General features: G+C 46.2%; 3 protein-coding genes across 4 annotated transcripts in view; 1 reads left to right on the top strand and 2 right to left on the bottom strand.

Moving 5' to 3' along the window:
* Nucleotides 1–205: 205 nt before the first annotated feature.
* dnajc5ab (DnaJ (Hsp40) homolog, subfamily C, member 5ab) lies at nucleotides 206–18556 on the bottom strand. The gene is made up of 5 exons (XM_083675160.1): nucleotides 18368–18556; nucleotides 6949–7164; nucleotides 5111–5324; nucleotides 4734–4905; nucleotides 206–4096 (listed from the first exon to the last, which is right to left on the bottom strand). Exons 2-5 carry the CDS (start codon nucleotides 7056–7058, stop codon nucleotides 3993–3995), a joined length of 600 nt encoding a protein of 199 aa, XP_083531286.1. The 5' UTR covers nucleotides 7059–7164; nucleotides 18368–18556; the 3' UTR covers nucleotides 206–3992.
* An 853-nt stretch (nucleotides 18557–19409) lies between these two features.
* adrm1 (ADRM1 26S proteasome ubiquitin receptor) lies at nucleotides 19410–23490 on the top strand. 2 transcript variants are annotated; one of them, XM_083674303.1, is made up of 10 exons: nucleotides 19410–19426; nucleotides 19925–20171; nucleotides 20512–20628; nucleotides 20893–21016; nucleotides 21487–21573; nucleotides 21721–21802; nucleotides 21982–22247; nucleotides 22398–22555; nucleotides 22711–22813; nucleotides 23031–23490. In XM_083674303.1, exons 2-10 carry the CDS (start codon nucleotides 19962–19964, stop codon nucleotides 23135–23137), a joined length of 1254 nt encoding a protein of 417 aa, XP_083530429.1. In that variant the 5' UTR covers nucleotides 19410–19426; nucleotides 19925–19961; the 3' UTR covers nucleotides 23138–23490. The 2 variants fall into 2 exon arrangements, with proteins under 2 accessions (XP_083530429.1, XP_083530430.1); XM_083674304.1 differs by having other exon boundaries at nucleotides 19413–19483.
* Nucleotides 23491–23639: 149 nt separating this feature from the next.
* Nucleotides 23640–24776, bottom strand: part of lama5 (laminin, alpha 5) — an 83407-nt gene continuing 82270 nt past the window's right edge. Inside the window, exon 81 of the mRNA XM_083674305.1 lies at nucleotides 23640–24400. Within this exon, the coding sequence (XP_083530431.1) occupies nucleotides 24252–24400 (149 nt within the window). The 3' untranslated portion in view covers nucleotides 23640–24251. The remainder of the gene's footprint in view (nucleotides 24401–24776) is intronic.

Genomic DNA, 24776 nt, shown 5'->3' with positions numbered 1-24776 from the left:
AGTGTGAATGTTATACAGTACGTGAGTGCTTATGAATAAGAGTTTGCTGGAATGTGTACAGACGTGTGCTGTGGTGGTGGTGGTAAATCAATATACAATTGGTCCTAATAACTTACACAAGAATGTAGGATACATACATACGATACATAACACATCCAACCGGTATTGATGATTCCTTTCTAAAAGAAGGCCCACAGGAGACATGTTAAGCATCAGAAACATTTATTTTACAACAGCACATCAGATAAATGACTCATGTCTGTTCATTGTCCAGACACACAGTAGATAATAACCATGCTAAAACATAAACGCTAGTTTTGTACTTTTCTATTTACTTTCACATGTATGCACAGGAGATCTCAACCATTAGTTCAAATGGCCACACCTAATTACATACCATTTATACCAACTATATTCATTTATTTATTAAAAAGATAACAAAAATAAAATAAATAAAATAATGCTTCATATTATCTTAGTTATCACTATATTCGCACGTTTCTCGTTGGTTTTTTAAGTTTCTAAAATAATGTTTCTTGTTGATTTCCAGTATAATTTTGCACACACATTGCATTCACTCTGACAAGTTGCATCTATCTCAACATCTCGAAGAAGAAGCTACTGTACAGATGGGATTTAGGGGAGCAGAAGTGGCATTTCATATTCAATGATCACATTGTACAACCAATCAAATCAAAGTGTGTACAGGGCAGGAGCCAATAACAATACTACAAATAAAACCAATTAAAATGCTTGACTTGATTGGATGATCTCATAATATATATGTGCAGTTGATTTGGAATACCTGGTGAGCCTGGTGGTTGGAGTTTGCATTTTAGGGCCAATGGAATGGTTCAAAAAGTGAAAAACTCCACCTACCTCGGCGAACTGGGCTAACTGAATCAAGCGCACTAATTGATAGAAAGAAAAGTTTACTCACAACAAAGTTTAGCCTAAAAGCTAATGAGAGTCATGACATCACACGTACAACCACCACGCTGCTCAAATATGCTTCTTTTGTGTCTGAGTGTCTTGGTGCTGCTAGCAGATGTCTAAAGTGTCAAGACTTGCAATGGTGCTGGAAAACTACAAAAACCAAGTTGATTGTGTTTGACTGTTGTAAACTGGTCTCATTTTCAGTTGCAGAGTTGGACTACAAAGCTGTAGTCACAAGAATCATGACTTTGGATATCAAAATCCTCCCTTCTCCCACAACATAAATAAGAAAACAAATAAAAAATAACAATCTACTGAAAAATCAACACTTTCGACTGCGAAAAACTCAAGTATACACAACTTAAATTCTAAACATATACACGACATGTACATCATTACTTTCCTCACAAAGAATCAAAAAACTAAAAAAAAAAAAAAAAACAGCTCAATGGATTTATGCCCTCTGGAAATAGGTACTGAATATAGAGAGGTCAACTTTATGAGCACATTGTTACACCACCAACACTGAACTCCCACAGTACACACACACACACACACACACACACACACACACACACCACTGAAGTGATGCATCCATACAGTACTAGGGAGCTGCTAAGAGACTATTTGCTGTTACGTTAATAAATCTTTCATCACTCCAATAAATGCCTTGTTTTTTTTATGAACAAACAAGACTTGGGCTGGATTGGAAGAATGGTGGGGAGAAGACAAAGATACAGAACAGAGGAGCGGAAGAGAGGAGAGGCGCATTTGAGGAGGAAGAGTGAGGAGAAGAACGGCAAGTTCTTAAAGGGAGACTATCTATCTATCTGGAGATGACACATGAACTTTAATAAATCAATTCATTTGTTGTGAGCAGAAATAATCATGGATATAATTCTGGCCAAAAAGGACACCATGACGTTGGTGTGTCCACAATGAAAGAGTAAGTGAGCCCTCCCTATCAATACCACAGAGTGTCCAGAGTCCACCTCTTATGCAGTCACATGCTAGTCACATTCACTGAGACAAACAATGATCACAAACTACCAATAAACAACAACAACAACAACAAGGAAGAGAAAAACAAAACCGACAGCGGTGGGGAAACGTACAGTCCAACATCCAAACATGTTTCCTAAGAGTAGCCTGGGTCCCTCAACGTTCCAGGGTTCCTGCTATATGCAATCTGCTCATGAAACATGAGCCTGCTTCAGTGACAGCTCTGGTGCGTGTGCTGATGGACTGTATGTGCCAGGCAGACCATCAACACCCCACCCCCCATTCACCTCCTAATGTCACCGGGTGGGGTTTGAACCGCGGACCTCTCTCACGGATGCCCCAGACGCAAACCGTTATACCAAGAGGCCGTCCTCGTGTTACGACTAGGGCTACATCTGGGCTGAGAAGTCGCAGGCGGGGCTACCTCACCGGTCGATTCCGAACCGCCTCCTCTACGCACTCACGGACAGACGAAATACCACGGCACGGTCTCCCGATGACCCAATTACAGCCATAGCGGAGGAAACTCTAGCTAGACGCGTCACATGGTGAAACCAGAAGCCCTCGATCTCCAGGACAGATTGTGAAGACAACACAAGGTAACAGTAAAGCAGGGTGTTGATCAGATCCCGCTGGCCGCTGGGGAGTTCCCAGGCCTGACTGAAGACACTCTATACACCATGATGCATAACACAGGATGTATGGTAGAGAAGGTAAATTAGGGGGAATTCACACCTGACCAGTGACAGCCTGAGTGCAGTACCTCAACAGGGTTCCTCACGACCTGCGTTACATATAGTGGAAAATGAATGGAAGGACCCCTTTTTATTCCAAAGAGAGAGCACACTCTTTTGCGTCTGTGCTTTTACTCATGCATGGTACAGCAGCAAACCTATTGTACGATGGGGAATCCTGCCTGGGCCGTTTTAATAATCTTCCTTAACACACGGGAGACCAGGGACAGTAGGAGAGATGTGACATTTTGCCACAGCTCTGGGGGGGGTGACTTAAAGCGGCATGCCGTGATTGTCAAAACTGAGAGGAATGTGCGACCCCTAAATATGACCCGTTTGCTGTTTCCTGGAATACAAACCTACAGTGGAACAGAGGAAGAATTTGATTTACGCCCGCTCAGATCACAGAGGATGAAGAAAGTGGATGACACGGAGCTCGTCCATATCATCACAAGTCACTGAGGGGAGTGCGCCCTCTAGTGGAACTGAGATAATCAGACAACGAGAGCCATACCTCCAGACAGAGAACTAGAGACAGAAACAACTAGCTGGGACACCGAGAGAGACAAACAAACACACAAACAAACATATAACAGACTAATCTGATCAGAGTTCAGCTAGAGAGATGGGAGGAGAGGCTTGTGTATAGGGGGGCAGATGTGCGTGTATGTGTGTGTGTGTGTGTGTGTGTGTGTGTGTGTGTTATATGATTGCTATGCAGTGGTAAAACGTAATAGCCAGTGATGATGACTAGTCATTGTCCATGTCTTCAGAGAATGGAGGTTTCTGTTAGAACTGCTCAACTGAAAACAACAAGCAGAAAAAAGAGATCTCATTCAGTGCTCATTATGTGGCTCAACCTTGTGTGTACACACGCGTTTGAATGCCATGTGTATCTGAAATACATAACGTTCATATGCGTATATAAAGAGCGACATTGAAAGAGGACACAAAATATTACCACTCAATCAGTGTGTGAAATACTACATGCTACAGAACATGGTGTGTGTGCATACAGCAGGGGGTTAGGTAAGATGCAGACATTGGTGGTGGTAGTAGGCTTTGGGGCAGCAGGGGTACTGTAAAAGCTAAAGAAACAGAAACCACATCTCTCTCTCTCTCAATCTCTCTCTCAATCTCTCTCTCTCAATCTCTCTCTCTCAATCTCTCTCTCAATCTCTCTCTCTCGTTAAAATGCATCTGCCTCTCTTGCTATGCTCTTCTCTCTCTCTTCTGTTCTTTTCTCCTCTTCAGCTCTTCGTGGGGGAGAGGACAGAGGGGGGTGTAGGGTAGGGGTGTAGGGCTGGGGGTCAGGGGGTTCTAGTTGAAGTCGGTTCGGTAGCTGGCGTGATGGGCGTCTGACGTCAGATTGGTGGTCTCTGTGGCTGAGGACGGCTGCATCATTATGGGCTCGCCAGCACCGTCTGGGGAAAAACACACGCACGCACACACACAGACACACACACGCACACGGTTAACACAGCGGCCTCCAAAGTTCCATCTAAAACCATAATCTCCATCTAAACCATAATATTTTGAATAGACGCGACAAGACATAATCCAATGGGAGTTTTTCAATACTGCAACCAGCGTTTGCATGATTCGCAATGCATTTTCACACTGTTTACTAAAACTCTGGTTGAATAATCACAGTTTATCACACTCAAAAGGTACGATACAAATTATACTGAATAGTATAAGAGTCAGAACAAATTGGAGGCCAGCAACACACTCATACAGTGTAGTAAAGTACAGAAGGAACTTGGTGTGTAGTTGTATGCTTTGTATATATTGGTATACGTGATGTCAATAAGGAATTGGTCAAGAGCCTGAGTCAGAGCTGACATCAGTGACATCATTCCTTTCTCTACATGTCAGAGAAGCATGTCTGTTGTACACGATACATTTCTATCTCAACGTTCCACAATACTGCGCCACTGCTGAGAGAGAGGCAGGGCCCGGACGCCCAGGTCTCTCGTCAGACACACACACACACACACACACACACACACACACACACACACACACACACACACACACACACACAGTCTAAGGCCTCACCTCTCTCGTCAGACGTCATCTGAGCCTCCAGGTCCTCGGGGGACACATAGAACTCGGGCTCCTGGTCCATGGGGGGCCGGGGTTTACACTTGCCACAGCAGCAGTTACAGCAGCAGCACAGGCAGCAGCAGAAGTAGCAGCCTGTAGCCACGCCGCAGCACAGGAACAAGGCCTGCAGGGGGCGACACACACAACAATAAACAACACAGAGTTGTGAGATACCGACCATATCACACATGAGATACCAACATCCACACACACAGATAACTTATTTACGAATCTTGAAGGGTGAAAGTTACTGGTTAAACTGTCAACAATGCACCTTTCGGAGGTTGAGAAATGCTGGACCTTAGTCTCTCTCTCTCTCTCTGACTCACCTTGGCCCACCAGCTGGACAGGACAAAGTAGGTGTTGACGTTCTCCTCTCCGAACTGCTCGGCCACGTAGAGCCCCAGGGAGCCGTACTTGTCGTAGATGTTGCGCTTGGTGCAGTCGTTCAGGATGGCGTGGGCGCTGTTGATCTCCTTGAACTTGTCCGCTGCCTCGGGGTTGTCGGGGTTCTTGTCAGGGTGGAACTTCAGCGCCAGTTTCCTGATTGGACACACACACACAAAGGAAAGGAATGGGTTATGAGTCATACACAGACAGGGGAGTGTCGTCCTCTCCTCAACTTGGTAGAGTTCATCTCTGAAGCAGACCCACGGCTCTCAGAAGCCTTACAACCCGGGTTTCCAGTTCAAGTACATTCGTAAAACTTCCAAGAGGATTAGATGTAACAGCAGATACAGTTATATCAATAGAAATCAAATATCACTCCATCCTAAGTCCAGGGGGAGGGTGGGGGAGGTAGATATCAGAGGACGGGCTCATTGTAATGCAGGGAATGGAATGAGGAATGGTATCAAACACTCCCCATTCCATTCCATGCATTACAATGAGCACATCCTCCGATTTCTACCTCCACCAGCCTCCCCTGCCTAAGTTTCATATCCTTATGGTAACCCCATAAGCTCTCTGTCACCCCCTCGTGGAGTTCGACAAGAACGTGTGAGCAGAGCAGGAAGGAAGTCCCACCCCGCCCCCCATGACCGCATTCTCTCCATCAAATTAGCTTAGAGAAGCAGAGAGAGTCGGGGCACAAATCCAACCCTCCTAGTACCTAGATTAGATAGACAATTACTTTGTGTCACATAAAACATTTTGTCCTCGATGTGTCTGTCCACGAGCTGACAGGATTGGACAGTTTCGAGCTGATAGATCCAGTAGAGAGTCAATCTAAGCCCCAATGAGGAATTAGTATTGAGAATTAGTGCTGAGGAGAGGGCAGGAACAGTAACTGTGTCCCTGGCGTGTGGAGGAACCAGTAGAAAGTCGTCTCTGCAGGCTTTTGTAGATCTGACATACAGCAGTGAAGGCAGAAATCGGAAAAGACGGGCTCGTTTGTAATGCATGGAACGGAAGGAGGAACGATACCATTCCTCGATACCATTCCATGAATTACAATGAGCTCGTCCTCCAATTTCAGCCTCCCCTGGGATACAAGTGTCAGATCGAGAAAAGCCTGTCGACACGACTTTGACGACGCTCTACCCCTGAGTGTTATGTAACCCTGTGTTGCGCCCTCCGAGGGCCTGTGGTGTATTGCGATTCTACTGGACCCCTGTTGTGACACTAAGCCATTAACACACGGAAACCACACTGGGCTGCATAGCAGCGCCTCAGCTACGGACCAGTCTCGGGCGTTGTGGATCTCGGCGGGCGATGTTCGATGAAATGATCGAACGGAGCTGTAGAGAGCGTTAAAAAGAACTGTGCAGTTGACACCCATGCACAGTGCTGTGTTTTCTACGGGAAACAGATGGAGCAGTGTTTTCTGGTACCCTGGTGTGATGTCTTCGTGTTTCTCCCAGAAGAGACGGCATACTGAGATTCCCTGTGTGGTGTACAGTACATCGTTCTCCCCTGAGGTACGGTGTACTGTGTTTTCTCCCAGGTGTGAAACAAGAGGAGGACCGAGACCCAGTTGGGGCCGAAACGTCGACCTAATAAAAGGAACACTTTTTTGGGAGCGGCAACCGGTGTGCCGGACCTTGCTCATTTCTCAGCGGTTATCACTTCAATCCAGCACCTGGGTTTTTGAGGATTTTTGGGATTTTTCTTTTTTGCGCATACCATCTTTCTAAACACTCCTCTCCCAGGTGTGAGGGCAGCGTACCTGTAGGACTTCTTGATGTCCTCTGGCGTGGCGTTCTTGTCGACGCCCAGCACCGCGTAGAGCGTCTCTCCGGACGTGGAGAGAGAGCGCTGTCTCGCCTGCTGATCCATGGCTCCCTCCTTCTTTTTCTTTCTCTCTCTCTCTTTCTTCCTCTCTTTCTCTCTCTCACACACACACTCGCTCCCTCGCTCACAGCCTCACCACTGCCTTACCAGACTGCGAGAGAAAAGAGAAAGGGGAGAGGGAGGGGGAGAGGGAGGAAGGAAAGGAGAAGAGAAACTCAGTGACATGATGCAAATAACATCAAATTAGACATGACACCATCACAAGACCGGCACTCGACCAACAACCAGTCAGCCAGCCAACCAGGCAGCCAGCCAGCCAGCAAGCCTTAAAGATAGACGGACAACCAGCCAGCCATCCAGACAGACAGATAGACCGACAGCCAGCCAGCCTTACAGGCAGACAGACAGAAAGCCGGCTTACAGACAGACAGCCTTACAGATAGACTGATAGACAGACAGTTAGTCACAGACATTCACAGACCTCCTGCAGACAGTGCAGACTACACGCACAGACAGTCAGGAGTCAATGGACTGAATATGTAAACAGCAGTGTTGGAACGCATTTCCACAAGTCATCCTATGGCTATCGAACAGTAGGCTTGTGAGTGAAACTAATGGTGTCATGACAGCCTTCCATACCTCTGAGAAAAAGAATAAATCGTATTGTTATTGCTTTTTAGCTCAGAATTAAAAAAACAACAGCCACAATAATCAGGACTTTCATATTGTAATTCATCCATGTTGGATATTGACACAATCATTCATCCTTCAAGGAACGTACTGTGAGGTGTCATATGACAAAACGAATCGGAACTGTTGTCATTCGCCAACACCATGTTCGCTTGAATGAACTGCTGTAGGCCTAGCTACATTCTGTGTGTAAGAGAAATAGGCTAGGCTACGTATGTGAGAGGGAGCAAGGTTCAGCACAGTAGGCTAGATTATAGGAGTGAGCCGGGTAGAGGAAGGCAGGGATTGAGATAACAGACTTACGCACGGCACGTCACCTGCTGGTGTGGGTGGGACTGGGGCCGGAGTGGGCGTCATACAGTAGGCTAATACACCCTGAAACGCACCGCCACTGAGCTGGGTGAAGTTGCCCATAGACGCTGGTCTAGGATCAGTGTAGTGTGTGTGTGTGTGTCCCCTCCCTCCTCCTTATGGTGGAGGTTAGGATTTGGGGAAGGTAAACTTATCCCGTATCTGTGCCTGAGGGGTACATTGACCCCAGCACTAATTCACCCTAAGACGGACAACAACAAGAGTGATTAAGAACCAGGGCTGTCGTTCCTGTCAGGAGGGTAGGGTTAGGGGCTACGCTACAGGGTTGTTTCTGGAGTCTGGACAGGGCCAGAGGGAATCATGTCAACTTCATTCATGGCATTTTCTACCTGCCAACTAACTGGGGCATCACCCAGCTCTCTGTCTTGTACCACCAAACTTCTCAATAGGCACCACCACATTTAAGCCCTCTCCAGTCCTGGCCCCACCCCTGGATAATCACCCAACCCTGTCAGAGGAAATTAGCGGCTTAGTCGGCTTAGAGAGAGGGAGAGGGAGAGGGAGAGGGAGAGGGTAGGGGGGGGAGAGGGAGAGGGTAGGGGGGGGAGAGGGAGAGGGTAGGGGGGGGAGAGGGAGAGGGTAGGGGGGGGAGAGGGAGAGGGTAGGGGGGGAGAGAGACATGTTAGCTTTGGCAATGTAAGATGTCTACCTTATTTTATTGATTAAATTGAAAGGGAGGGAGAGAAAGAGAGAGAGCCCTCATCGAAAACAGTGCTACAGTCATGTCAAGTGTGTGAGAGAGAGCTCTCCATGGTTTTTAACTGTATATTAAAGCCATACATGGACCATGCTGTCAAATGACAGCTATCGTTGTATAGCTGTATGAGTCATACTTGAGGCCAGAGGAAGGAATTAGGGTATTGGGTTAAATACCAGACTGGCAGGCACACATAGCCCAATAAGGTGACCTACATGCACCAGAGGCCCATAAATGAGGCTCAGCTGGGCTTGGGAAATAGGAGCCCAATTGTCTATCCCTACTTTTGTTTGAAGATGACAGACGGCCAGTGGATTTGACAAACTTCTCGAGAGCGGGGAGGTTCACACACAACCTCAGACACACTCTCTCATTGTGATTCTGCTGGACGGCTGAACAACTGAGAGGTCTAGGGCCTGCTCTCTCCCATCTCCCTCTCTAGGATCTCTCCTTGAGCCCATGATATCCCTCTCCTCTCCACTCATCCTGTGGTTATTCCTCCTCTCCCTCCCTCCTGGCAGGCTGGCAGCTCTCCCCACAATCATTAAGTCTGATTACTAACAGGGTTTTCCTCTCTGTGATGACGCCGCTGTGCTGAGCTCTGCAATGCAGCTCTGCTCCAACCAACCCCCCCCCCCAACCCTCCCTGTCCTCCTCTCCCCCCCAACCCTCCCTGTCCTCCGACCCCCCCCCCCCCAACCCTCCTTGACCCCCCCGACCCCCCACCCTCCTCTGACCCCCCTTCCACCCCCCTAAGGCTCCTCCTCCTCTCCTCCCCTCCCCTCTTCCCACTGCACCATATGGACCAGTGAGCTAAATCTTCACCAGGCCATCTCTCGAGTCCCTCCCTCTCTCTCCCTCTTTCTCTGGATTTGTTTCTCTGGCTGGCCTTCACCCTCATTCCATCTCTCTCTCCCTCCCTCCCTCCCTCTCCTCTGCATGCTTTCACATTCACACACTCTACTAACGACGGCAGCTGCCTGACAGAGATGCTTAGTGATCCCCTAGGTAGCAGCTATTCAGGTTAGATGCTTATCTGACAAGGGGCAACACACGATGGAGTAAAGAGGCAAAAAAGGAGAAAGGGTTTAAATTATTTTTATTTTTATTTTTTTTAAACGGATGAAAAAAGGAGAAAGGGATTCAAAAACGGATGAGGAAAAAAAAAAAGAGTGAGCGTAATGGGAAAGAGAGGAGGATGGGAGGAGGAGGGGAATTATCACCTATAGAAGAGTCACTGTGGTTGCCACGGTTGCCATTAAAAGGAGCGTGTATGGAACTAAAACCCTCAACAGATGTCTGTCGTCGCCGTGGGATCGCCCCATGACTGACACCACAACAACCACACACGACTTTACCATCAAGCTGACGCCTAGAAAAATACTCCCTGGAACCAGACTCCTCACTCCCTGGTTTAGCCAATCAGAGTCTGCATCGCCACACTTAAGCCAATCAGAAGCTCTGCATTGTCCCACTTTAGCCAATCGGAAACCACATCGCCCCACTTTCGCCAATCAAAGACTCTGCATTGCCCCACTTTAGCCACTCAATGCCTACATTGCTCTACTTTGGTGTAGTCAGTCGCATGCAAGTCCGTAGAGCGTTCACGAGAAACTCAACAGCCACTGATAGACTCCATCAACCAGGCATGAATGAACACAGTGCTGTCGAATGTGAGCATGTGTGAGTGTCATATGTTTGTAGTAAACACAGTGGGGCTGTCTCGATGTGTGCTTTCTGGCCTTTGCACTAATACTAGTAGGTCTATTTATAGTAGTCCTGTATACTCATTCTGTGTGAAAATTGAACCAAAATACGCTCAAATGATTTGCCTGGAATTCAATAGGCACAGCATAGAAAGATTAAAGGAGCTACACATGAAATCTGGCTCCCCTGTGGCCCCCCGTCAACACTGCAATTACAAGGAGTTGTGTGTCTACTAGGGTGGGCTATATAATGGTAATAATATAATGGTAATACGATGACCTGCAGGATTTGAAGATGCCCCAGGTGAGCTTTTTAATACTGTCATAAAAGTTCTGCTCCATTATCTATTAAACCACATTAAGAGCTTCTTTATTACTGCCTCTAATGTGAAAGACTGGACACAAATCAATCACCAAAGGTATAATCGTATTGGTTTTCTCCTGCATTTTGCTTTCGTTTGCTAACTTCTGGTTTCGTTTTTAGTCACTTTAGAATGCTTATCGGCTATCCAGACCATTGAGATAAGACCCTGACATGTCAAGTGAACAGGTAGACCAATACATATTTGCTACAAATAGCTTTGATTTGCCAAATTCCTGTAACAAGCTAACATTTGACAACAGAGTGGCCTTACCGGCCAGGAGAAAGGCAATCGAAACATTGGTAGCTGGGTGTAACGGCCGCAGCCGACGCCTGCCCCGTGTCTGTCTCTTCCAGTGTTTGTTTCCAGGCCGAACAGCACCGACAGGTCTTTCCTTCCTTTATAGTTTGCCACTTGTGTTCTTGCCTTTTTACCTTGTAAAGAAAACTATTTAAGTTCCTTAAAAATAAATAACTATATTTTACCAAGTCCATCTGGCTCTATGTTGCTTCCCTTTCCCCTAGCGAGCTGGGTTGTAACATAAAACCAGAGTTATAGTGGGGAGCTATTACTTTCTCCACATTCTCTGCAGATTTTCAAGACCATTATATACTATAGTACAGTCAAAATGTCATGTGTAGCTCCCTTAAATAACCTGTCAGCTTGTCCTGGCTGTGTGAGGCTGAGTGTGTTTGTGTGTAGCGTAGCCTCCTGGAGCAGGCAGCCTGTCACCCCCGGTTACAGTCACCCCACCTCCCCTGCTCCTCCAGCTATCGCTCAACAACACAGATATTTACCAGGATGGGGGAAAACACTCGTCTCTTAAAACATGCTGACAGCAGTGGCCCTGGCCCACTTCTCAACCAAGCTCGGTCTGTCTCTCTCTCTCTCTCTGTCACACACACACAGCTTACTGTACATACACACACAAATACACACGCACGTGCACACACACACAAGTACACAGCTTACTGTACACATGTGAATGCACACACACATACACGCGCGCACACCCACGTGCCAAAAGCCTGGGAGGAGGGATTTCTCTGATGACAGCTATTACATTGAGTTCAAGTTCAAGTTTCAAGTTTATTATATAAAACATCATTGCATAACAATATGAAATGAGATGCGATTTACATGATGAGGACCACTCTGAAATAAACAAAATATCGGCTATAAAAAAAACAACAGTAATCGAGTGTTTTCTTTTTTTGGTTAAAAGTTCAGATTTGACCACTATGCATTACAGTTAGGGAATTTAAGAAATGTCCACACAAGGGCACTAAAGGATCAGCCCACAGGGTCAGCCCACAGGGTCAGCCCACAGGGTCAGCCCACAGGGTCAGCCCACAGGGTCAGCCCACAGGGTCAGCCTACAGGGTCAGCCTACAGGGTCAGCCTACAGGGTCAGCCCACAGGGTCAGCCCACAGGGTCAGCCTACAGGGTCAGCCCACAGGGTCAGCCCACAGGGTCAGCCCAAAGGGTCAGCCCAAAGGGTCAGCCTACAGGGTCAGCCTACAGGGTCAGCCCACAGGGTCAGCCCACAGGGTCAGCCCACAGGGTCAGCCTACAGGGTCAGCCCACAGGGTCAGCCCACAGGGTCAGCCCACAGGGTCAGCCTACAGCAGAGGTGTCAAAGATACAGAACCGGCTCATTGAGTGGTCAATCAGGCCCATGGGTGATTTGCAAAACCCTTTTTTTTTTTTTTAAAGGACAGATCAGCTTTTAAATGGGAAGACAGCCATTACATTCTATCAGAAAGCACTGCTTGCATAATGTCTTCTTTTTTCATTTTATATTTTTTTAATCCCTACCACCCCTGATTGGAGGACATGAAAAAAACCCTCCTACTTATGGTACCGCTATTTATTGTAGTTGGTAAGACAGATGTATTATACAAAATGAAAATATACAGTATATATTTACTTTCTTGTTATTGCTCGTCATGGATTTACAAGTATATTGGTAAACTAATTATTCAGTCTATTTTTAGTTTCAACCTTCAGATGCCCACAGATGAATCCATCTTGAAAATTAGGCATTCGTCCTAGTTTGAGTAGGCGACTATAAGACTGTAATATTGAGTTCTGTGGAAATCAGGCATAGGCTCCTGTCCTATCGTAGTGGTATAGGCTCCTGTCCTATCGTAGTGGTATAGGCTCCTGTCTTATCGTACTGGTATAGGCTCCTGTACTATGGTAGTGGTATAGGCTCCTGTCTTATCGTACTGGTATAGGCTCCTGTACTATGGTAGTGGTATAGGCTCCTGTCTTATCGTACTGGTATAGGCTCCTGTACTATCGTAGTGGTACTATCGTAGTGGTATAGGCTCCTGTACTATCGTAGTGGTATAGGCTCCTGTCTTATCGTACTGGTATAGGCTCCTGTACTATCGTAGTGGTACTATCGTAGTGGTATAGGCTCCTGTCCTATCGTAGTGGTATAGGCTCCTGTCCTATCGTAGTGGTATAGGCTCCTGTCCTATCGTAGCGGTATAGGCTCCTGTCCTATCGTAGCGGTATAGGCTCCTGTCCTATCGTAGCGGTATAGGCTCCTGTCCTATCGTAGTGGTATAGGCTCCTGTCCTATCGTAGTGGTATAGGCTCCTGTCCTATCGAGGATTGTAATAATATGAGAAACCAGTGTGCACAGCAGTGGACATTCCTTTATTTTTCCATTCCATTCAGTGGACATTCCTTTATTTTTCCATTCCTTTATTATTTTTTCCAGCCCATGTGAGGTTGCATTTGGTCCAATGCGGCTGGCGGCCAAAACGAGTTTGACACCCCTGGTCAACAGGGTCGGTCTGTACGTTCTAGGCAGTGACCCCACAAAAGACATCAGAATAATTGTTAAATATTCCTGTGGACCATAACATGCCCATCTCAAAATAGAACTAGATGATACCATGAGTACTAGAGTACGCGGCATCCAGCTGGTTCCACCGCTGTAAGAACATATGAACATCCCTGTTAATCTGTCACCATCCACCACCCCAGGCAGGAGCCCTAGTCCCAGAAACAAAGAGGCCAGTGGCCATTCATAGGGCATTAAGACCAATGAGTCGTAAAATACAATAATACCCTGAGCCGTCTGAGTGCAGCCTTCCTGTTTACCACACAGCCACAGCCATTAAGAGGACATGAACACGCCCCCCCCCCCCCTCCTCCTGCTGCTCTTCAGTCCATATGCTGCTCTGTGGGCCCTGAGGCAGCCTCGGACTACCCTGCTGTTTCCACGTAGGCCCAACCTCTAACCCTAACCCTAACCTCACAGCACTTCATAGCCTAGGGCTAGGCTACCCACCCTGGCCTACCTGGTCATTCATCCACACCCTGGCCTCCGTCTCAATCAGCTAGAGTGCATTCTTACACTTCCACCTCACCGCCATTCTCTCCCCTTCTCTGTCATTCCGTGTCTTACCTCCTGTTTCACTGACATCATCTTCCACCATTGTCAGGATCCACTAGGAAGTGAATCATGCTGACTAATGCTCCTTCCCCCAGTGAGCCTGTACAGTATGTAGGCCTACACGGTCAGAGCTACAGAACGGGATAGCAAGGGTATTCATGTGGGAAAGATACTGTTGGCCTTGTACCAATACATCTTTTGCTGCCTCACCATCATGGTTGTATTGAGGAGGACTTGGGTTCCATATGTGGCTCAAATTCATCTTAAATTCATCCTGAATTCAACCCTGACAGCATACACTGTACATGAATACCCTGGCCTAGCTATTTAGGTCTCCTGCTTGTTTGACAGGGTAGGCCTACATACAGGCTCAGACTGGGGGAGGATCATTTGTCTGCATGACTCACTTCATCAGGCACCAGCTGTTTCCTCTAAGAAAATAAATAATATAGTCTACACATTATTGGGGGGGGGTTGTAATGTTTCTGTTGAGGCCCAGGGAGAGGGGTGTTATTATTACATTATTAGGCATTATGACACCTTTGAGATGAAAAATTTGGGTTTTTTTTAATAAATGTTGGGGGAATGGGATGTATAATGGAATTATGATGATGCTGAACCGAATTCCTCTAATCGTTTCACATCTGAGGCAGGCAGACATCAAACGAGCGCACACACACGCATGTCGCACACACGCACACTTCACAAGCTAGTCTCACACAGACAGAAACACGCGCGCACACACACACACACACACACACACACACAGTAGTCTCACACACACACAGCGCACAGCTGTGCCCTGCTTTAGTGCTGATGAACATCTGTTTGCCTGTGCTGCTGAGCTCAGGGTCTCATCTCAAGACCTCTCCTCTTCACCTCTCCACAACCACTTTCTCTCCCTTCTCTTCTCCCTCTCTCTCTCATTCCCAGGTTAAAGGTTCAGCCTTATTGTCATTGTCGGCATGGTCAGCAATGAAAGCTTCTCCCGTTCTCCATTCTCTACTTTGCTACCGGAAACAAACGATTTTGGAATTATTCTATTGTCAACAGTAGGCACGTCAATAAATCCTTTCCAGCATAACTCGCTAATAAACTTTATTGGTCAATTCTCTGACGAGGTTATGGCACGTCATAAACAATGCTAACTCAAGGTCCATCGGAATCCTGTTTGTTGAAGACGGAGTTGCTAACTCAGCTACTGTGCTGCAGGAGAAGCTTTTACTACTGGCCTATGAGGACAACTCAGGGTATGATGATTCTTCACCTAAACTATGGAAATAGGCTGAACCATCCCTTTAAGAACAGTACTGGGTTCTCAGAGAGAGGCTCTCCTCTCACGACCTCCTCTTCGCTAATCCCGACATCACATCTCCTCTTCTACCTCTTCTCCACATTTTACTCTTTCTGCCTCTCTCTTTCCCCTCTTCTCTCTCTCCCTTGTTCCCTCTTCTCTCTCTCTTTCCCCTCTTCTCTCTCTCTCTTTCCCCTCTTCTCCTCTTTTTTCTCTCCCTTGTTCCCTCTTCTCTCTCTCCCTTGTTCTCCCAGGGTGAGTCACGCGTGTTGTCTGCATCTCATCAGCACATCTTCCTATAAAAAGGTGATGTGTTTCACACTCACAGCTAAGCAGCTTTCCAGGAATTCTGCATGCCTGTCTCTACAATTAAAATGGCCCAGCAGCATCTAAAAAGCTATACTTCACCTCATTTCTGGCCTATCGTCATTCAACCACACAGCAGCCTCGTTTGGAACATGTGGCAGGTCAATCACACAGCATATTCATTTACGGAATTAATTTGAAAGCGGATCAATAATGTAGGTTCCGACGTTCAAACAATGAAACATTGTGTCAGTGAGTGACCCGAAGAACCTGGGAGGGAGGGAGGGAGTGAGTGTGTGTGTGTGTGTGTGTGTGTATGGGCACAGTGTCGTCTCCCATCCAAGGTGTTTACCCCCTGATAAGGTTCCGAGGGGTGGGTAAGTCACAAACACACATCAGAGCTTGTACCGAGGGACAGGAATGAAAGCTACAGCCTACATAGGCCTACAAACAATGATGAATGACCAATGAGCATGGGCCTAAAGCCTCACATAGAATATCAGAATGGCTCTTAATGTCGGGGTAATAGATCTAAGCCTATTATACTGTAGCAGAGCTCAGCTAATTTGCTTTGAATTGGCTCTCATATGGAGGAGGCTGATACCTTATCAGACAGCATACAGTAGGGTAAATGTAGACAGACAGACAGACAGGCCGACAGACCTGATCTGGCCTAGAGATTGGCAATGGGTTTCCCTCTCAACCTAATCAGTTTTCACTTTCCACAATGCCTGGGCATTCCTCTCTGACAGTCACTGGCTGGGTAATATGATCACAGAGCTACTGCCACAAGGTAAACACGGATGTTATACTGTAGACCTCAGTGCACGCACGCACGCACGCACGCACACACACACACACACACACACACACACACACACACACACACACACACACACACACACACACACACACACACACACACACACACACACACACACACACACACACACACACCAAAGCTTCCTCAGTCAGCTCTATATCTCAACATGTTGGCAGGGGCCTCTGAGGCAAAGCAACTCATCCAATTAATTAGCTAATGGTCAGTGGCTACCAATCCTGCATTTTTGTCTGAATGTGATGCTTACAGTGCATGTAGTCAGCCACTGTACTTTGGTAATGGTTCTATGCTGATTTACAAAACCTATTTGGGAACTATCCACATGATGTTGAGCCACCAATACTAGGCATTGGGAAGGAGGGCAACACATTTGTTACAAGCTGAGAGAGAGAGAGAGAGAGAGAGAGAGAGGCTGACTCAGAGCAAGAGAAAGGGGATGATTAAAGTGAATGTTTGATAGCGCAGTGTGACAAGAGATCACAGACACCTTCCTGTTAAAAATACCTCCCAGCATGTCACATGAGTTCAGTTGTGAGTCTAACTGCTCTAATTCCATGCTCAAATAGGATATACAGCTAGGAAGACCTGCCAAACCCAAGTGTGGTCTTTGTAGTTTGTAGAGACCAGCGTAACTTGCAAACATTAGGATTAAGTTTAGTTGGCCTAAATCAACATTATAAACAAACAAGTACAATGTGTAGCTGGTCTCCACACCCTGGGAGCAGCTCAAACAAAGGTCGGCCATTGAAATGAGCCTCTGACCCTCTGCCTTCCTCCCTAGGAAGGAGTCAGAAAATGATGATCTCTGCAGCTCCACCTGGCTGAGTCAATGATGACTTTAATCAGCATGCCCTCATCATGATGATGATTGAACGAGCCTCTCCACTGAGCTGTGCACAACATGAATAGGCTACATCGTGACCAAGCAGAGAAACAACACAGCCCAGCCCTAGATGCTATTGCCCATCTCATGAAGTGAGCGCACTCATCCAGAGTGGTGATTTCCATATTGGGAGTGAGGATGAATAATACATTGCTCCACTCCACCTGTTGTGACCTTACATTATTAGGGCTGATGGACGCATACTGAAACGTCTCATACTGTGTTGTTTTGATATTTTTCTTTCCCTACGCATGCCAATGTAACTATACCCAACTCAGCTGACAAAACAGTGAACACAGCTATATAAAAACATAGGCAAACGTCCATTTTAATAACAAATTTGCTAGCGCTGGTCAGATTACAAATCCAGATATTTCTCCCGTGCAGGCATAGCAAATAGATAAAAACGTTAGCCATCTACCGGCATAATAATATAGCTAGCCATCTGGCTATAATATAATGTCATTATCATGGCCTGGATTTTTATAAAGAACCAACCAAGCGGCAAGTCCCACTCGTGCCTGGCAATCTAGAGAATAAAGATCGGCACAGTGAAATGCTACGACAGTAAAGCGGATAATCTCTAGACAGGCTGCTACTGCATCAAAGCAACACGGCATCCACTGGTTAAGATAGCTAGCCCCATAGCTACCACCCAGCACCACCAGGCACGATGTGTCTGGTTGGGTTGGCCCCCCTAGCTGTCCCGCTAATCCAAGGACAGCAAGGAAGCTAGCTAGCTAGCCAGCCAGCCAGCCATGCCACTAGTACGAGTTGCACTTCTTACCGTCTCCTTATGCACCGCGGCCTGGGTCTGTGAGTCGTCCGAATCGAGATATTGGAAGGTATTTAGAATGATTGCATTCCGATGAATAGTTCAGGTTAGCGTAGCTACTATGATTGAAAAAGCACGTAGTAAAATAGCTAGCCGTCTGCTAGCAGTAGCTGTCAAACTCCGTAGTCGTGAGAACGCGCGGGTTGACGTGCTCGCACTCGCCGGGTTTTAGAAAGGGGGCGGAACCAGGGAATCCGGACCCAGTGACGCAGTGAGGTTCCCATTCACTGATTCCCATCACTTCCCAAATCCAGAGTTTCGTAGAGGCATCTATGTTAATTTTCGTGAGGCAATATTACATATCGGATGGAACGTGTGTCTACTTCTTGATGAGTGTATTATGGCATTGATTTTTCTGTAGGAGTTCTCTAACTGCCTACATTTCTCAATTTTTATATCAAAACAATCAAAGAAAGAAACAAAACTACCAGATGCTCATTGTTGCCCTGTGTAGAAATATAAATACATAATCTTATGTGTGGTAATGTATGTATGGCTAATTAATACCAAAAGGAAGCACGAATTAATACCATAAGGAAGCACTGATTAATACCAAAAGGAAGAAATGTGTTTGATATAATAACACCTTACTCTAGCACTTGAAGCACCTCTTGCATTATGAAATCAGACAGAAAAATAAAATAACCTATAAGCCAAATTACACCAATTAATCAAGCATGGGATATTGGTTGAAAGGATATGTTTTGAAAATATATTTTTTGTATACCAATATGGCCACTGCAAATGGGTCGCAAACAACAGTCGCAAACAAACATTTATTAATACGTTTACCAGCCCAAATAACAATACCCTCGTAATAAGAGACCTTATCAAATATATTATTGCCTTTCACAAATTTGCTAGTACTAAATTGCCTGATTGAATTGCCTTCACTCTACTTCCATAAGATTCCAGTTGGTGGCGCAAGTACCATTTTCTATCGCTAAAAGAACAGATGACGAAAAAAAGCCAAAGAAGAAGACCATACATCCGACGAAGAAGAACGAACAAGTGAGTTTTGTCTGCATCAGTGTCAAAAAATAACTTTTAACGCAATCAAAACCTCAGGTATTTAAAGAAAACTTAAACGCGGTTGTGACATTTAGAGCCATTGTTAAGTGCTGTTAAGTGTGAATTGTTATGTTTTGGGTTATTTTCAGCATGACTGTTTTGAAGAGCTATCGTAGTTCGCATCGTTTGAGTTCAGCCAAGTCATGGGCTAGCTTGACAACCAGTGAGCTAACAGGCTAGCATCATGACACAGCTAGAACTGAAGTGGTAGCGTACGTGTTGATCTACCGCTCCAGCAAACTCAAGTGTTATCCTCTGACACTCATTTAACGGTAGCAAACCAACTTGTAAATTAGCCTAAATGTGTGTCGCATTTTCAACAGCTTCTGACAAGGCGAAACAAATAGAGCCTAAAGTACTAGATGGTTGATAATAACGTGATGGTGCAGCTGTTAGCTGTAAAAAAAACAAAAACATCTGTTCTGTCTTCTCCCGCAGAACCAGCCTTTGTGCCTGTCATTTATCAGATCCAGACATGTCGTCAGGCGCGCTCTTCCCCAGTTTGGTGTCGGGCTCCCGGGGCTCCTCGAGCAAATACCTGGTCGAGTTCCGTGCAGGAAAAATGACCATGAAAGGCAGCACGGTGACACCGGACAAGCGCAAGGGCTCCGTGTACATCCAGCAGACGGACGACTCCCTGATCCACTTCTGTTGGAAGGACAGGGGGTCTGGAAACGTTGACGACGTGAGTGGATGTATTGTTTTTAGTTTTTTCTAATCTGATCATCTTCAATCAGTATCAGAGTATCTCATGCAATACGTAAACAAACCGACGAACCACATTGTCTGGTCAGCAATAATGGAAAGTACGTGTTTAATTGAACAGCAAGATCAAATCTATGTAAGGCTGTTGTTAGTTAGTGCAGATAGCCTGCATGTTCCCATTATATGTCTACTGCTATTCAAGCACTGTTGGTGTGATTGTACGATTTGATTGAACTCATTCAAAGCATGTCCCACTAAATGAATGCAGACAGCCTTGCATGTTTTTCCAGTTCATTTACTCTGTTGTTTTGATATCCCAGGACCTGATCATCTTCCCTGATGACTGTGAGTTCAAGAAGGTCAGTCAGTGCACCACGGGCCGTGTCTTCGTACTGAAGTTCAAGGCTGGCTCCAAGAGGCTGTTCTTTTGGATGCAGGTGAGGAAAGAGAAGTCCCACTCTTTTGTAATTTTTTTAAATATTTTTTTTAACCGATGGAAAGGGAGAAATAGACCGAAGTCAGTGTCAGAAAAGCAGCAGCGGGGGACCCGGTGTTAGAGGTGGCGACAGTAACCCAGGGCACGGAGGATAACCTTTCCAATGAAATGAGACTGGAGCAGCTTTATAAAAGGGGTGGTAGGCCTGAGGATTTGACCCATCTGTACTGTGTGTTATTAACCCCTACCTCTTCTCCATCACCAGGAGCCAAAGACGGACAAGGACGAGGAGTACTGCCGTAAAGTGAATGAGCACCTGAACAACCCGCCCATGCCTGGAGCTCTGGGGAGCGGTGGCAGCGGGAGCCATGAGCTGTCTGCCCTGGGAGGTGAGTGGCTGCTGGGGCTTATTCAATACGGCGCAGCGTTATACCGGGTTCACATAGACTTGTATTGTGAAGAACATATCTATTTTTTATTTATTTTTTAAATGTAGAATATGAAATCATAGCACTTTACATGGCATACATGTCTGCAACATTCACAGCGTCACCCCCCGTCATCCCGTCACCCCCTTCCACCTCCTGAATATACCCCTGGAGTGACATTACACTGTAGTTCCTTGAAATGTTCCATTGTCTCTCACATCTCACCACGGCAAAACATATCTGACCTGGCCCAGCATTCACCAATAACCGTTTACAGGAGACTGGTAATAATCATAATCATAATCATCAGACTGGTAAACAACCATTTACAGGAGACTGGTAATAATCATAATCATCAGACTGGTAAACAACCATTTACAGGAGACTGGTTCATTAAAAGTGATAACAATGTGGTGTTGTTTTTTTTTCAGGTGAGGGTGGCCTGCAGAGCCTTCTGGGTAACATGAGTCACAACCAGCTCATGCAACTGATTGGACCAACTGGACTAGGGGGACTTGGTGAGTGGACCGTCTTAGATGTGAACGTCGTACGCTGTCATTAAGCAGTATTAGGGAAATTCCTATTCCAATCAAATCTGCAACAACTCTGGGTGGACCACGTAACCTGTAATGTGTGTGTGTGTGTCTGTCCCTCCCTCTGTGTAGGTGGTCTAGGGGCCTTGGCAGGACCAGGCCTGGCCAGTCTCTTAGGCAGTGGAGGTCCTGCTACCAGCAGCTCTTCCTCCAGGTAATCCATATTTTACTCACTCACTTCAGTGTAAGCTGTATTATTAGTTGTCTCTTTCCTCCGTCTTCTTTGTCTTTTATAAGCTAAATGTGCCGTACACCACCATATCAACCGTTACATTGTTCATCTGTATTTACATCTGTCTTTGTGCCCCCCCCCCCCCCCCCCCCCATCCGTAGCTCCCGTAGTCAGTCTGCTGCCGTCACCCCCTCCTCAGGCTCCGGGGCCACCAGGATCAGCTCGGCCCAGGCCCCCACCACCCCCGTCACCCCCGCGGCCACCTCGGTTGCCTCCCCCACCGTGACCCCCACCACCCCGGCAGCGGCCCAGACCCCCGTGGCGCCTGCAGCCATCGGCAGCCCCACCCAGCCCATCCAGCTCAGCGACCTGCAGAGCATCCTGGCCACCATGAACGTGCCTGCCATGGCCGCCACGGGACAGGGAGGTGAGAGGGCCATGAATTAACCACTAGAATTAAAATAAATAAATAAAAATATTTAATCTATTCTAATGCTTTTATCAATCCAATCCTAGGTATCCATGGGTTAGTGACTCAGGGTTGACTAATGTCTTGTGTGTGATTCTCTCATATCAGTGGACCTGGCCACTGTGTTGACCCCAGAGATCATGGCTCCCATCCTGGCCAACGCAGAGGTGCAGCAGAGACTCCTGCCTTACCTGCCCTCAGGGGAGTCTCTACCGCAGAGCGCTGACGAGATCCAGAACACACTCACATCCCCACAGTTCCAACAGGTAGAGACACACACACACACACACACCTCCCCACTGTTCCCACAGGAAAAGAACACAACACACCTCTTGACAGTTCCAACAGGCATACAACTCACTCACTTGCACACTCACAGATGAGGTCGATACAAATCGTGTGTGTGTGTGTTCCCCTCCAGGCGATGAGCATGTTCAGCAGTGCGTTGGCGTCAGGACAGCTGGGTCCTCTCATGAACCAGTTTGGTTTGCCTTCAGAGGCTGTGGACGCTGCCAATAAAGGAGGTAAGCAACCCGCCGCAGTTCCCTTTGGAACACAAGTGTACGGTTATCACCCAGAGGGATGAGACCTTCAGAATATTAATGTATGATTACCGTCACCTCCCCCTGTCTGAAGCAACGGTTCCCAAGAAGGGAGATTTATAAAAAATAATAATAAAAAAAAAATCAACAAATGTTGTCAAATCACGAGAAGTAATCGTGGATGATTTTTGTCTTCCAGACATGGAGGCGTTTGCCAAAGCCATGGAGGGGAGCGACAGCAAGGGAGGCGAGGGGGGGGATTCCAAAGACAAGAAGGACGACGACGAGGATATGAGTCTGGATTAGAACAGCATCTCTCCTAGTCTCTACGGAGAAGACCAGGGGACAAGCCCCACCTGAATTTCCAAATTGGTTAACGTTTGGTTTGGGTTAAAGTGACGCAGGTGGAGCGTGTCCCCTTCGTCCTTCCCAGTCTTTATACGTGTATTCTCTCTGTTCTTCACATTTTGTTACTACAGGACAGGATTCTGCTCTGTCTGGAAAAAGTGTGTGCGTGTGTGTTTGTTTGTGTGTGTGTGTGCGTGCGCTAACCAACTACCTGCTTTTCTGTGATGTATCTTAAAACACTTGGCAACCAATACACCTGCATTGAAAAGCAGTTTCGAACGCTTGTCCTGAAATAAAGATGTTAAAGAAATGACAGAGTACCCATTTGTATCAAAGAAAGCTTTATTTAAAAATACATTTAGAGCAACTATACTTCTTAGGGGGATCAGCTTATCTTTTCTGTGTGAGATATAACATGGACAGTTTGTTTGGAGTTTTTAACCCTTATAATAATCCATACATTCCCCATAATACCAAATATAAAATGTGCAATTCTATATAATACATATGGTGTGGATCGTCATATAGTATTTTTGTGCCAAATGCAAACCCTGTGTCTGATTGATAATTAAAGGGATGGACCACGATTCAGAATTCAAGAGTGTCTCAAGAAGTTCTCACTTTCATCCAGATTTTACAAGTCTTTTTACAGGATTACCGAGTCACGGGAGCAACATTACTCGTCTTGTTGTATATTTGAAACACACTGAAACCAATGTTCGTGTTTGGAAGTGCAACGATAGATTAAAGGTCAACGGATGGGGCTTAATCTACGTCTCTGGAATCAGCTCTGAGGCCTTGTACGTCACCATTCCAGTACTAACTCACTAAAACTCGACATTATCCTCCCACTTGTGGCATTTCTTGCATTCTGAAAATCGAGACGGCAAAATAAAAAATATACATTTTGTAAAATAAAAAATAAATATATTTAAATTAACTAATGTATATCACCCACCACCAGTGATTGTATCATATGTTTTGTATGTGGTATTTATCCTCAGAGCAGTTGTGTGTGGGGGGAGGGGGGGGGATGATAGGGGTAGTTATGATGGGATGGGGGAGGGGGGGGCTACATGGCCGGACAGCCCTGTGTGCCCACGGCTCCGTGTAGTGATAAGGGCTTGGACAGCATGGCCGGTCTGTGGTTCAGGACTGCTCTCCGTACACAACCATGGAAGGAGGAGAGGCCGGTGGGAAGACCAGGAACCTCGACGCCATCTTGAGGAGAGGGGAAGAGGAGGAGGAGGACGTGAAACGGCATATTGAATTAAGATTAAGCATATTCAATTAAATGACATACTGTAAATGTATAATATGTGTGCGTATATGTGTATATGGGAAAATAAAGATGTCACACAAAACAGACATTGTATGACAAAACGCTTGCTCTCTGCCTTGTGGATCTGTTTGTACCTTCTTCGTAATCAAAACCATTTTTGGCAACCATCTTGAAGATTGTTATGTCTTGAATTGTTATGTCGTTTTTGTGTGTGAGTATTTCATTCAACCCCTACTGTGTGTGTGAGAGAGAGAGAGAGAGAGAGAGTGTGTGCGTGAGAGAGAGAGGGTGTGAGACACACTATTAAATAAAACC

Source organism: Argentina silus (assembly GCF_951799395.1).
Source record: "Argentina silus genome assembly, chromosome: 8".
In the NCBI taxonomy this organism is placed as follows: Eukaryota; Metazoa; Chordata; class Actinopteri; order Argentiniformes; family Argentinidae; genus Argentina; species Argentina silus.
Note: the sequence above shows the minus strand (reverse complement) of the source record. Positions and strands in the feature narration are given on the sequence as shown.

Excerpts from the sequence above, each read along its gene's own strand:
- dnajc5ab (XM_083675160.1), bottom strand. The coding sequence starts at position 7,058 with ATGGATCAGCAGGCGAGACAGCGCTCTCTCTCCACGTCCGGAGAGACG. Across the intron at positions 4,906-5,110 it reads TGTCCAGCTGGTGGGCCAAG|GCCTTGTTCCTGTGCTGCGG; the intron begins GTGAGTCAGAGA and ends CGCCCCCTGCAG. Across the intron at positions 4,097-4,733 it reads GATGACGTCTGACGAGAGAG|ACGGTGCTGGCGAGCCCATA; the intron begins GTGAGGCCTTAG and ends GTTTTTCCCCAG.
- adrm1 (XM_083674303.1), top strand. The coding sequence starts at position 19,962 with ATGTCGTCAGGCGCGCTCTTCCCCAGTTTGGTGTCGGGCTCCCGGGGC. Across the intron at positions 21,017-21,486 it reads TGAGCTGTCTGCCCTGGGAG|GTGAGGGTGGCCTGCAGAGC; the intron begins GTGAGTGGCTGC and ends TTTTTTTTTCAG. Across the intron at positions 22,556-22,710 it reads CATCCCCACAGTTCCAACAG|GCGATGAGCATGTTCAGCAG; the intron begins GTAGAGACACAC and ends GTTCCCCTCCAG.